Source organism: Cervus canadensis, chromosome 23 (genome assembly GCF_019320065.1).
Source record: "Cervus canadensis isolate Bull #8, Minnesota chromosome 23, ASM1932006v1, whole genome shotgun sequence".
NCBI lineage: Eukaryota > Metazoa > Chordata > Mammalia > Artiodactyla > Cervidae > Cervus > Cervus canadensis.
Window position 1 is genome coordinate 58,127,781 of NC_057408.1, and position 14,553 is coordinate 58,142,333.

Genomic DNA, 14,553 nt, shown 5'->3' on the forward strand with positions numbered 1-14,553 from the left:
TTGCTCGTGTTTCACATCTTTATTAGTGAATCCTCAGTTCTGCCCAGAGATGTGACAGAAAGACATTGCTCTTTGTTTTTCTCCTTTGAAGTTCACTAGCATTGACAGTCCCCACCCACCACCACCCCTGCACCCTCCTGAGTCTTGGTGGATTCTGGGAAGTGGGCCAATGAGTCTTGCTTTTGGGCATCATCTTGTTTATTGACATTGTTGAGTTTTGTCCAAGTATGAGGCCAAGTTGCAATAACTAGATCTAGGTGAAGAATTGCTCAGCATAATTCTGGAGACAGTTAACATTTTTGTTGGATACTTAAACTCTCTGGTGTCTGACACTGATGGTTATTTCCGAGATGCAGAGCATCCTGAGGGTTTCTGACACTGTCAGCCCAGGCTCTCTGGGTTCACATCCCAGCTCTGCAGCTGTGGAGCCTGGAGCAGGGTGTTTACTCACAGCCCACCTCCCTGTATAACAGGAGGGAGCAGCAGGAGGAGCCGCACCTCTTCTGGGGGTCTCTTGAGGATAGGGGACCAGTGTAGGTGGAGTCTTAGGTCAGCAGGGGTGTGGTAGTGTTCAGGAAGTAGCTGTCTCTCCACTGCATTTCCTCTAGTATAAAAAATGCTATTTGGACAGAGAAAAACATTTTCAATGGTAAAGAACAAAATTGACACAGTCACCTCAGGTGAAAGCATCTTACTCTTGTGTGTTGTTATATGGGTTCTCAGTTCTTGGTGAGATAGTCTTTCTGGATGTGATGGAGACACCGCAGGTCCCTTTTGGGAGAACACAGACCCACCCCGGGCGCCTCATGTCAAGGTTGTCTTTCCCTGAGGTCCACCTCCTTCCTGGCCTCGCCTGTCTGGCCATGCTTTCCAGGCTCCCCTTCCTCTAGCCACGCTGTTGTGCCCACTGCCCTCCAAACACAGCAATTTACAGAGTTGTACTTTCTGAGTCTTTTGTGAGTCAACTTCATAGAACAAAAGGAGATCCATTCACACACTATGCAGCTTCATAGAAGAACCATGTCAGGGAAGGTGGAGTGTGACAAAATACCTTTTAATTCCTTTGTTGTGTAATGAGACAAGCTGGAAATTAGTTTATCGGTGTGTCAGTGAATTTCCTGAAATTTTTAAATCTAAACATACAGGCATTGTTTAAGTAGTGCCATTTTGTACCATAGTAACTGCAGAGAATGAGTATTCTTCTGTCAGTCCCAGAAGAATGTGAGTTGTGCAGTATTCCTTCTCTGTCAGAATCCTTGAAATTCTCAGACGGTAGTTTCAGGGAACCTTACTCATTATTAGATCTGAGACTCTACACTTGCAGGATAGATCTCCAAAGAGGGCCTCTCAGGTCTGTGCCGGAGTTAGAGTTTGAGGTCATGGAAGCCATTGGCTGTCCCAGCCATGCCTCTGCTCCTCCGTGGATGGCCAGGAGCTGGGTGAACGTGTTCCCAGCCCTTGGAAGACTTGGAGAGCCTGGGTCTTCCTGCCTCAGAGGAGGAAAGTGGATGGCTCTTCATCATGGTCTGAGTCCTGCCACCCCACAGTCCTGGCTGCTGGGGACCTTCCCGCCGTGGGTCGGGCCAGCTGCCAGGGCTGCTGGTGCCTGTGGCAGGCACAGTCTTTGGAGTCCTCTGGCACTGCAGGGACTTGCTGGTTCTCTCTAGACTGGACAGTGGCAACGAGCCGAAGGATATGGGTCACATTCATGGGCCGTCTTGGTCACCCTTCCTGCAACAGGTGCCTCTGCACTGGGGACAGTACAGTCAGACTTTGAAGATCTTACCATGAGGTCCTAGTGTAGTTTGTCTCAAATGGGCTAAAGTCACTGTGTTTTATTAAGGTGGTTGTGTTCAACTACATACTGATGTGCATCAGTATTAAATGCTTTATTATTATTATTATTAAATTCAACTTTAAGTAGGCATAGCTAGAAGTGGTTTGACAAAACATGTTTTCCTCTTTCATTCATATATTAGCATCACAGGCTTCTCTTAACTATATAATTGCATTTCATAAATTTTATTTAAGGAAAATCAAAGCTCTAGTGTTTTCATTTGTTTCTCATTTCTCTTCCCTATGTAGAAACGTTGGAAAGAACTTTCTAAGGAAGACGTATGTCCTGTTTTTGATCATTCACCAACCAAAATAATGACTGAAAAATACAATGGGAACAGGATAGGCCTAGAAGAGGAAAAACTGACAGGAGACAGATACTCAAGTCTGTCCTCTAAAACACAGGAAACTCTGGAGGAGAACAGCGAGAGGTAAGGTTACTATAGTAATGTGCTTGTAAAGATGAGACTCTTATTTTAATAAGTTTGTGGATATGAACTAATATAGATCCTTTGTTTATTGAATTAATGTAACAATTTATTATTGCGGGGCATTTAAATAGTATATGATGGCGTCATTGAGCTCAAAGAAGACAGTTTATAAACAGAAACCTGTTGGAAAATGGCTTGACACAATATGGGTTTAGCATGGTATTAGAGTGTAAAAGTGGATACTAGGTGTGTAGTATGGCACAGAAAACAAGCGATAATACCTGCTGTTTGTGTAGTTATGCAGTGTTCATGCTCCTATTATACAGTGTAAGTGATAATATTTCTTTAATACCATTGAGGGCATGAGTGCTCAGTTGCTAAGTCTTGTCCAACTCTTAGTGACCCCATGGACTGTAGCCCTCCAGGCTCCTCTGTCCATGCCTGGCGGGACCTCTGTGCTAGGCAGGAATACTGGACTGGGTTGCCATTTCCTCCTCCAGGGGATCTTCCCAACCCAGGGATTGAACCGGTGTCTCCTGTGCCTCCTGCGTTGGCAGGTGGATTCTTTACCACTGAGCCACCTGGGAATCCCATTAATACCATTATGAAATAGTTAAATGAATATTTCAATTTAAATTTGTTATTGAAAGAAAAAAGTCTTTCTAAAAAATCACATAAAATGCCCTATACTTTTAGAGTTTTGAATCCATATGAATGGCTAAACTATTCAAGTTTTTAAATTTGAAAAATTATACTTCTAGGGCTCCAGGTATCTCACATTGTATGAAGTTGGTATCCTGAGGTGTGAGTTTCTTAGAAAAGTGAAGGAACACTTTTTCTTCCTCTCTTCAGTATCTGAGTTGACTTTTTTTTTCTTTTTGTCAAACATGCTTTTTCTTGTGAAAAATTTTACATTGTAGTCATATTTGTTACTTTGGGATCTCGGGATATGCTGTGAAAACCATTAAGAAGTCTCCTTACGTTATAGCTTCATTTCTGTGTTTCCCCAAGACATAAGGAATTGCAATGCATGGCAGTTACATGTTGTGCTGCAGAGTTTGTTCTGACTCAGCTGTGCTGCTACTTATATGTGATGTCAGTAGTTTAGTCACAAGTTAAGGCATAGAGGTATTTGTCTTTTCTTCTACCTCAGACTTAATGCTTTTAAGTCAGGAAATAATACTGTGAGCTCTGTATCCTTTTATATATTTTATATGTGCTTTGCCTGCTCTTGATTACAAGGTAATTTTTTTCTTTTTTAACTGGCAGGTACATACATACTTGTTATATGAATTTTCAGTCCAGGAGTGAATTTTGAGTAATAGTTTTTGCACATCATTGTAGGAAACACTCAGGTGGAGATCATTCAGGCAGAGCTACCTGTGTCTGTGATAAGGAAAAGTGGAAGGAAGACTGCAAGGCATACGGAGATGGGCAAAACATAGTCCCAAGTTGCTAATATACTTAGAAGACAAAACAAGAACCCAGACTAACATCGTAAATGATTTACTGTAATTGAAGTGCTATAAGATAAGAATAGAAGGACTCCAGGGGCTGAGAGAAGCAAAGAGAAGTGTGTTCTTAGTTTAGAAGGAAACAGACTTGGAGAACAGCAGAAAAGCTATTTGGGCAGGACCAAGGCCATACACGGTAGGTGAACACTGGAGAGTCTTTGTGAGCACGCGTGCTCTCATCTCCTTTGTGTGTTAACTAGGAGTGGGGTTGCTGGGTCACACGTGGTCACTCCATGGGGATCATTTTTAAGCCATTTTTTCCAAGTGGCTGCATCACTTTGCCTTCCCACCAGCAGTGGCTGAAGGTGCCCGTATCCCCAAGAATAATTTAACATTGACAAAATAATCTAATATGTAGACTATATTTAAAGTTCTGTAATTATCGAAAACCCACTTTATAGCTTCATAGAAAATAACTGTACTGAGATACATATAAAGTTGACAGATTTAGAGCATACAGTTCAGAGTGTTGAGTATATTTACAGAGTGACATAGCAGTCACCATAATGTAATTTTGGAACATTTTTATAATCTTGGTCTGTTCAGCTATTTAAAAAAGTAATTCATGATCTTGTCCAGGATCATGCAGCATATGAGTGGTTCTTCAGGCTCCTTCCCTGGGACCATCCACCACCTTCTGTTCACTCCCTGTTGGACATTGTTTGCAGCTTTTAGACGAGTTGCCTTCTAGGACACCCCATGATCTGGATCCCTCTGACTGTTCCTCATTACTAGATTTCGGTTAAACACTTGGGGCAAGAAGAAAGCTGGCTACTGATATAGTAGACACTGAAGAGGCATTCAGAACTCTTAACCAAGCAGCACGTCAGGGCTGTGCCTCACACCGATTGCTGTGGCAGAGGCAGCCTGACTGAAGGCAGGGAGGCTGGTTAGGCTTCCGCTGTAACACAGCAGTACCTGAAGGGAGATGGGGTTTGTGAGATTTAGATTTAGTTTCTTTGTAACTGATTTTAATAGCCCTTACACTTGATGTAATTGTTATGCAAAATATATAGATGAGTACTCTCTTCTTTTAAAAATATATGTTAAATAGGCAAGTTTCCATCCAGTTCACTTCAGTTGTTTAGTCTTGTCCAGCCCTTTGCGACCCCATGAGCTTGCTCAAACTCATGTCCATCGAGTTGGTGATGCCATCCAACCATCTCATCCTTTTAAATTTCCATGAGTTTCCATTAAGTAAGTGAAAAAAAAATTTAAGTTTTGCTTTCCATATCATTTGAAGAAGGGAAATTATTTTAAACACTGCTTATTAAAAAACACATTTTAAAAGTATTATAAAATGATTAGCTTTCATCAGCTTCAGGGCTTGTGTTGCTGCCAGACTTTGCATATAACTGAACTCTCAGATCTGCTCACACCTGCTGAATTGATTCCACTTTGCATTCTAAGGTGTCAGTTTCTTCGTGCAAAGTTTTTTTTGCTTCTTCCAGCATTTCCCATGTTTTTCCTCAAGAGTGCCTGATGGGAAGATTGCCAGTCTGATAATCACTAAGCAGTCCTGATCTACAAGCATGATGTCCTCACAAGCATCTCTAAGTTTTAGAACTGTTTCCTTTTTCTGTTTCTTCCTTCAGCTCTACTTGTGATTCTACTTGTATACTATGAAAATGTGTCTTGTTGATTTTCAAAAGTAACAGCATCTGCTACTGCTGCCTTCTTCATGGTGGCTGTCATCTTGGGCTTTTGAGATTTTTTTCTTAAGGGGGAAAAATAGTAAAGTACATGTTGCCATCAACTGATCTTTGCCTTGTTCCAGGACTGTGATGTTGGGAGTCAGATAGCTTCCATTGAAACAAAAATTCTGTATTGAACAGGAAAACAGGAGCTAGAAAAGGGTGTGGACAGAGGACAGTAGGCACTACACAACGGAACATTCAAGAAAATGTTAAGTTTAGGGGTTTTTGTGAAAAATCAGATGTAACTCCAGAGGGGACCGGATGCTGAAGGGACCCTCTGTCTTCTCACTACTGCTGACTGGTTAGCAAAGAAAGATAGAACACTGACACCATGGTTCTTTTCAGGTCCCACCAGAAGTATTTATTAGCACAAAGTTGAACTGGCAATTGTTGAATAATCCGAGTGTTATCTCTGGACCATTCAGAGCATTGAGGCCCTTCCCCTTCTTCTTAAGGAGTTGAGGGGTGGGGGGGGGGGATGTGGGCTGAGTCCCTACCTGCAGCTGAGCCTGCCTGCTGACGCTCTGTCTGTTCACAGTGCTCTGCGCAAGCGCCTCCGGGAGGACAGGAAGGCCAGCACTGCCCAGAAGGTGCAGCAGATGAAGCAGAGGCTGAGCGAGACTGAGCGCAAGAGGAAAAGGTGGTTATATTGGCAACCTATTCTCACTAAGATGGGGTTTGTGTCAGTCATTCTGGTTGGCGCTTTTGTTGGCTGGACACTGTTTCTTCAGCAGAATGCCCTATAAGTAACTAATTCTGCCCCGCAAGCTTCGGCCCTAGCTGCTGACAGTGTTGCGTGAGTCACAGAGTTGGTCTGTGACTCCTCACAGACTTCTCACCCACAGAGAAGTGTGGTGTCTGGTCCCCCCAGCACCCCAGGGCACTGCCCACACTACCCCCCCACCCCAAGTAAAGACTTGAATGCTTCTTAAGAACTGGTACATTTTCCACTGTGTTCATACATGCTAAGTGTAATATTTCACCTGACCAGACTGAGAGATCCTTTACCATAAGGGTTCATTTTTGGAGGCTGTCTGGATTTTAACCTGCACTTGATATAAGCAATAAATATTGTGGTTTTATTGACATTATTATTGGAGAGAAAATGACCTTTAAGTAATGCGTGTAATGTATAATGTACTGTTGACATGGGCATCAACATTTTATATTCTTAACCATTTCAGGGTAAATATATTTTATAAGTACCTATTTAATCTTACTTTTGTAGTTAAATGTACTTTTTAAAAGCTCAATTTGAAAAAATCTGTTACCATAAAAATAATAATAAATTGTATGTTGATTCAATTGTACTGGATACGTTTTCCTAAAGAGAAGTTTGATATGAGCAGGTAGAGCTCTGAATAAGTAATTTTTACTATATATTTGCATTTCTTTTATGTTTTACAGTCTTCCCAATTTTAAAAAGAAAAACAAACAAAGAAACAAAAATTTTCTCTAAAAATATCTTTGAAGGAAGGTTCTCCTTACTGGCGTAGTCAGGTAACAGTTGGTCAAGACTTTGTAAAGAAACTGGTTTCTGTAAAGCCCATTATTAATACTGTTTATCTTTCAGGAAAATTTCAATGTAATTACCCTAAGTTATAATTGGGGTAAATCATGATTTAGGAAATCAAAATAAGGAGCAGCATTTTATTATCCATGATTTCCATTTATTTGAAGTTTTGCAGTAAAAAAAATTTTCAAGTTCTTTCTACTTCAATAAATAGTATAATGATGTTCAAACTTTACACTGTCCCTTTAACTTTTTAATGAGTATTTTTAAAGCATATTGTTTAATGAATTTAACTGCTCATTTGAGTTCTAGTGTTTTAACTTGTTTTATTTAAACTTTAGGTGTTATAAATTTAGTTGCTGAAATAATGAAATCACATTATTTCGGTGGTTTCAAACTATGCTGGTGGGATGTCTAAGGGGTCACCAGGAAGGGATAAGGGGGACGCTGAACTTCCAACCAGGCGTCTCTGCTTTATCCACTTTACAGGGTAAGATTGCTGCACCAGGCTGAATTATTTTCAGAGAGCAGTTACCATTTAAACAACAGTTTGAAAAATGGCAGTATAGATAGACTTTTAAGTGGGTTTGAATAGCCTTCTAAGAATGTGAGAGCAGGACACATGTGGTGCTCTGTGTGGAGGACAGTTGTGTCTGGAGCACGCCCTGCTCAGCACCACTGCGTCCCATTAGCTTTACACTGAAGGAGGTAAGAGGGACGTTTCTGTGTCTGCCTGCTTGACACCTGTGTTCAGGCACCAAGGTCCTTACCTTTTAGGTCATTATTGGTTTAAAATCTTTCTTTCCAATTTGCCTTGGTTTATTTTTGCTAAAATACAGTAATTACTATGCAAGTCAAATACAGGTAGACCTGTTCAATTCCAACTACAGGTAGCCTTGCTTTCAGTAAAAGTAAAGTAAAAAGACTTTATGGGAAACACAAGCTGGTAATGATACCCTTGTTCCCAGGCAGAGCAGGACAACTGCTTTGTGGGGTTCAGTGCTTCAGCTTTGCTCTCTGTCTGCTTTCTGTCCTTCTGGAGCTGTGTGTCCTAATGTATTCTTCAAGTCACATCCAGGGCAACAGACCCTTATTAATCAACTTCTGCATAGGTTAGTTGTCTTCCTCCTCTTGGCAAATCCTTGAGGCGAGCACGTTGGTTTTTACCAGGGGTCGTCTTTTTTACCATTTGCTACAAATGGGTGGCGAGATGCCTGACCTTTATTAAAGGAGGTGTCTGGTTGAGGGAGGGCGGACAGGCGGGGTCCTGGCCGTAGGTAACAGCCACAGAGGTCAGCGGCCACAGTGGTCTGTGTCTTCCCAGGGCGTGGTCTTGATGGTGTTTCCTAATTAGAACAGATGCTGAACATCAGTTCTATGTTTGACTTTGCTGAGGTGGTATTTTCTTAATTAAAAAAAGCCAGAAGTTTTATTATTTTTAAGAAAGAATATTTGCATTAATACCTGGTTCATTTTGTGTTCGTGTCTGTTTCTGCTCGTAAGCAGGCAGCCCTGATTCAGAGCCATCTTCTCCGGTTGCACCATGGGCTCCGACCTTGTGTCCACGTTCATCCGAGCACTTTATGTCATCCTCCTGCTGGTTTTTATCTATAATTGCACGTGTGGAATATACACAAACCCAATTCTCTATATTTAGTGTTGTCCATATGTATTTTAATGTGAAAATGCAGAGAGGACTGTAGTGACACAGACCGTTTCTTGTGTTTAGAGAACAATTTTGTATTTGTCCTTTTTTCTCTTTGGTCTTTTTGGTCCATTTCATTATGTATTGGTATTTCTACCAAGGAATGAACAAAAAAAAGAAAAAGGAAGTAAAGTTGATTCTTTTTTAATATAGCTCTGCCTAACAGGTGTGTCAGAGGAAGGAATTGTGACTCAAATTATTAATTTTATGTATACTTGTGCATGTCCCCTTTGTTTCAGATAAACTAGAATTGATGGTTTGAATCAAAAAACACCTGTTAGTTTAAGAGACAGTTTCTGATGCAGAGCCCTCCTTCTGCTTTCATCAGTTCCACCTTTGCTTTCAGGGCTCTTGGCAGTGACGGTTGTTCCCATTTAGTGGTGGTTTCCGCTGCTCTGGGCTCCGTGTTTCCGAGTGTTCTCTGTTGACCTCCAACTGATGCAGGTGTTGGGGTCACTGAACCAGAGTCACTTGAGACTTGACTTTCCCACTGTCTCTTCTGGTCCTGGTGCTGAAGAGTCCGGTGTGTTAGAATTCAGTTCTCAGAGAAAGGTGTAACTTCTGCAAGTCGCTTCTCTCTTAGAAGAATGTCTCAGACTAGATTCTGTGTGAGCTGACACAGGCCAGACCTGATGACTGGAAATCTTGTATTGACCACTGTATACTCTAGGGAAGGCACTTCTGAAGTGCCTGCCTGGTTATTATACAGGGTTTTTTTTTATTTATTTTTTAAAATTTTATTTATTAGTTTTTAGTATGTGGGATCTTAGTTCCCCAACCACGGATCAAACCTGTGCCCCCTGCATTGGAAGCTCACAGTCTTAACCACTGGATCACTAGGAAAGTCCCCTGTACAGGTTTCAGGATCTTGCTGCCTTGATTTTTACTTTCAGACACAGTCTTACAGACACTTTGTAAATGTAGCTCACTGTAAGTCGAATGCTGCTGTGCGTGTCATCCACTTTTCCTGAGTCCAGGCAAGAGTGTAGGAGTCACGCTATCTGTCAGTGCTGACTGGTTTCTGATTCTGGCAGGTCAGAGAGGGGCTGTCAGTGGGTATGCAGCATAGGTGTGAGCAGGAGCAGTGAGTCTGGGCCCCCGTCCCCACGTCACAGCTGTTTACATCTCTCACATCAGGAAGTTCTTGTTTGGCTTTGACTTGTTTAGATGATGGGGTGCACCATCTTCTAAACACAATTTTCAAAAACAGAAATGTAGTAATTTTTTACATAATAAAATGCAGTCATCTTGGCTCACTGAAAATACAGGTCTTGTCTTCCCTGGATGATGTATTCTAGAGCTTTCCCCAAGTTCGCTGATTTGAATTTGAGGTTGCTCTCCCTCACATCTGTCTTCAGAGCCTTGTTTCTGCGCCAGCGGCACCACAGCTCCTGCAGCAGTGGACGAGTCAGAAAGGCCAGGCGTCCTCTGTGCTCCTGGGTGTGTACGTGCTGTCCCATCACAGAGGGTGCCTGGGCGAGCGGTGACTCAGCCAGAGGCTTTATCAGGAACAGCCTGACCATGGACATTCTCCAGCGCCCTCACAAGCTCTGTGCGGTCCAGTGGGAGAATGAACAGTTCAGTCATTGGAACTCTTTCTGTTTTGGTTTTGTAATTTAGAGTGGAATATGGGACTTAGAGGACTCAGGGTGGATATCACTTGCAGAATCTAATACTTTCTGGTTTTCCACCACATAGTATGTTTGGGGAGCTGTAAGGAGAGTGGCTGGGAGTTTTTATCTTTATGGAGACTGTTTCCTGTAGCCCCCCCACCAAAGAAAAACATCATTTCTTTACTGTTGCTTTCATTTGGTATAGATTTTTTAGACATATGATGACAAATTACTGCTATAAAAAACCTGAAGTTATTTCGAGTTTGATGAATTCAGGAGAGGGAAACTGGGCAAGCTAATCTTGTCTGTAAGGCAGTGAGTGCCTTGCTCACCCCAGAGAAGTGTTTGTGACTCTTTTCAGCGAAACATGAGTTTGAACATCTGGTGACTGAAACTACTTTGGGAGAATTTGACTTTGTTCCTTTAGGTGTGGAGCTGGCCCCTGTTGAGACCTTAAGTTGTTCTACAGAGTTGTTCATCTAGTGGAGTGTGTTTTTAATGCACTGCCGGTTGTGTCAGTCAGTTTAAATACACCTCCCCTACATACACACACACTCCACCTCTCCTAAACACACACACACACTCCACCTCTCCTAAATACACACACATACACCCTGAGTCGGAGAACCGGCAACTTGCCTGCGGCTGTACATCTAGTTCATGTCAGAGCTGAGACATGGACTCCCATCTGTAGAATCCCAGTGACTCCGGATCTCATACTTTCCCATTATGTCTCACTGGGCCTGTTTTTATTTATATAGAACATTAGACAGCTACTTTTGCCCGTTAAAACCTGAAATAACCCTCTTTTTATGGTTCAAGTGAAACAAATGTTTTTCCCTCCAAAAAACTTTGTGGAGCAGTTTGAACTACTGCTGATCCAGAGGAATCCTGGAAATAAGACTACCCTGTGACTCAAACCATGGTTCCATTCACTCTGACTGATGGGCTTTGGTCTTTTGCTTTCATGAGGGGGCTTCTGAAGGTGTGGGGAACACTTCGTATTTGCAACAGTCAAGGTTGATCAGGAGCTCCTTTTCTTATGTCGCCCACTTTGGTTCAGGGTTTGGTTTTGTTTCGCTTCCCCGAAGGAAGCAGCCGTTGTGTTTCTGTGCCCACAGGCATCTAACGAGAATGTTCCCTTGGTGTCTGGACATTTCTGTGTCGGTGCTGGAAACCTGACACCAAGGAGCCAGCACTCATCCGAGAAGCCAACTCGCAGTGTTGGGGGTTTTGATGGAACGTTTTGGATAAAAGTGTGGGTGCAGTTTATGTCTTCTGTTTATATACGTGGGGACACAGTAATAACAGGTATTGAGATCTGGGCTGGTTTTTTTTTTTTTTTTTGTCTTAGAGGAAGTTGGGGAAAACCAGTTACCACCTCAGAAATTCAGCTGTTTGCAAATATTGTGAAATAACATTAAAATCTCGTTGCCCTTAAATTAGTTATTTCATCTCTATCGCTTGTTGAAACTCTCATTTATCTTTACTTTTTGGCATTAAAATACAATAAATCTATCAATTATTTCATGTCTGTGTTTTCTTTTAATACTTAAATCATGTCACTTCAGTTCTGCATTGCTGTGATCATTAGTGTTATCCTTCAGGACAAAATGCACGCTGCTCACAGTCCGTGAGTTAAAGGTATAAGCCAACTTTATGTTCAGACGTTACATTCATTAATATTTTTAGCAGTATGATACATTGGAGGTCCAAATTGGATTAGACTTTTGCATTGAATTCCAAAGTATTGGTAAGTCTAGCACATACCATATAATCTTGCTGAACTGTTGTGGGTACATTTTTTTTTTAACCTGTCTGTCCGTCAGTATCGCTCACATGGAGGTCATTTCTTGAGTAATACAGGATGACCTACAAAATTCATAGTTAGTGATTCTTGTAAAAGACTTGAGTTATGGTGCTTTAACATAAGTCTGCCTCACACCACCAGTTCTGTTTGAAGAGCAAGCACATAAGCAGCTTTACCAAGATAACAGTGAAGCATCAGTGTGGTTGAGTGTGATGTGTTGGAATTTTTTTTTTTTTTGCCTTTTTAGTTCATTGTTAGTCCTTTTATGTCTGTGTGTGTCTATGTACGTCTGTGTGTTTGGTAAATACGAATTGAATAGATGACTTCTTATTTTATGTTTTAGGCCAAGATTGACAGACACCTAAATATTCATGCCTTGAGAATATTCTGCAGCTATAAGTTTTGAACCATTGATGTGCAAAACAAGACCTGAAGCCCACTCCGGAATCTCAGTGAGGCTTGATAAGCCTGTAGATTGCCTCACATGTGTCTGTTTACAAAGTAAACCTTACATCCAGGGAGCGAAGAGCGCCACCAGCGGAAGACTGTGCAGAAGCCTCTAATTCAGTGCATTGTTAAGTTTTCTAATGCGCGTGTGAAATGTAGAAAGATGTAAAAGAAATAAATTAGGAGAGACTACTTTGTATTGTACTGCCATTCCTACTGTATTTTTATACCTTTTGGCAGCATTAAATATTTTTATTAAATAGACGATGTTGGTTTGTGTGCATTATCTTAGGACAGTTCTGCTTCACATAATGTTCTCCTAAGGGTCTGCTCTCAGGTTTTTATATCCGGCAATCGACGTTTACAGTGAAATTGGTTCAAAACATTGGTCCCTTGCTTCTTTGAGATTTTTATTTAGTTAGCCACCAGTAGCCTGTCAGTGGGCTTCTCTGGTGGCTTAGTGGTAAAAACAGTCTGCCTGCCAGTGCAGGAGACCTGGGTTTGATTCCTGGGTTAGGAAGATCGCCTGGAGAAGGGAATGGCAACACACTCCAGTATTTTTGTTTGGAAAATTCAGTTGGCAGAGGAGCCTGGCGGGCTACAGTCCATGGGGTTGCTGAAGAGTCGGGCACGACTGAGTGACTAACACACACAGCCTGTCAATATAGCTTAGGTGATGCAACAATATCCCTTTTGTTAATTGGAAAAGCATTAATATGGATGATGGTATTAAATCAGTGTTCAGTAAGTGTAGCACTTCAGTGCAGTTTCTGAATCACAGTGTTGGTCTCATGTGGAAGGCTGTGCTTTCCCCAACACATCCTGTGGTAAAGAGACCAAAGGCTCCTTCCCCAGGGGTTTCTGGCCTTCTGACCATCTGATCTCCCAACTGTGTGGTGGGTTGGAACTCAGAATCTACTCGTTGTCAGGCTCCTGGTGAGGTTCCCGCTTTTGCATCAAGTGAGCATCACCTTAACGTGTGATAACTCACTATTGTTTCTGGCCACTGTGAAAGTTTTGTAACACCGTTCATTGAATAATTGGTATCATCTTTCACAAATTTAATGACTTTCCCTTTTCCTTTTTGCCTTGTTGTCCAGCGAGTTTTGGTCTATTTTAGGAGTAAGCAGACATTACCGATCCCTACTAAACCTTTCCTGAAGAATACATGGGAAGTTTGTTAGGCCATAAAGTGCATCGAGGTGTTCCTTCAGTGTGTCAACAGATCTTGAACACATTCTCTGCACTTGGCGCCTCTGTTTCTGACTTGCCCATACTCTCCCCAAGCAGTACATGGCTTTCTCTGGTATCTCTCCAAAAATGTCTCAGTAGAGGTCATCTTTGCTCATGCTCTACCAAACACAGTGGTGTCTATTTGGTTCTTCCCTTGTTTGACTTCTTGAGGGCAGAATCACCTCCTTTGAAGCTTCTCCTTAGAGTCAGTAAGACTTCTCTCTGGGTTTTCTCAGTCCTCTTGCCTGACTCCTCCTCCTCCTGGAACTTCAGACCTATTGATATTAATTTCCCCATCCCTTCTGACCACCAGTCCCTGGCAACCACCATTCCACTGTTTGACTCTATGATTAGACTATTTTAGATACTTTTATTTAGGAGGAAAATCTACTATTTGGCTTGCTGTGACTAGGTTATTTCACTTAGCATAATTCTCTCAAGGGTCATTTATGTTTTTTAAGGCTGAGCAGTATTTACTTCATTGTATGTATGGACTACACTTTTTTAATCCATTCATCTGTCAGTGGTTGTCGCTATATATCGGCTGTTACAAAAAGTGCTCCAGTGAACATGGGAGTGCTCATGTGTCTATAAGATCCTGATTTCGGTTCTTTTGGATTGATACCCAGAAGTTGGATTGCTGCAATGTGTGGTGGTCATATTTTTAATTTCTTGAGGAACCTCTGTGCTGTTTTCTGCTGTAGCTGTACCGTTTTGCATTCCCACCAGCAGTACATGAGGGCTCCAATTTACC

At 41.8% G+C, this 14,553-nt stretch overlaps 1 protein-coding gene and 1 pseudogene across 3 annotated transcripts in view; one reads left to right on the forward strand and one right to left on the reverse strand.

Annotated features, from left to right (window-relative positions):
- PTPN2 (protein tyrosine phosphatase non-receptor type 2) overlaps positions 1–12,830 on the forward strand; it is a 64,532-nt gene extending 51,702 nt beyond the window's left edge. Inside the window, exons 8-11 of one of the 3 annotated variants that reach the window (XM_043444001.1) lie at positions 2,086–2,267; positions 6,017–6,118; positions 6,886–6,978; positions 12,463–12,830. In XM_043444001.1, the coding sequence (XP_043299936.1) occupies positions 2,086–2,267; positions 6,017–6,118; positions 6,886–6,937 (336 nt within the window). In that variant the 3' untranslated portion in view covers positions 6,938–6,978; positions 12,463–12,830. The other 2 variants (XM_043444002.1, XM_043444000.1) reach the window with 2 other exon arrangements.
- LOC122425520 lies at positions 5,086–5,476 on the reverse strand (annotated as a pseudogene).
- Positions 12,831–14,553: the final 1,723 nt, after the last annotated feature.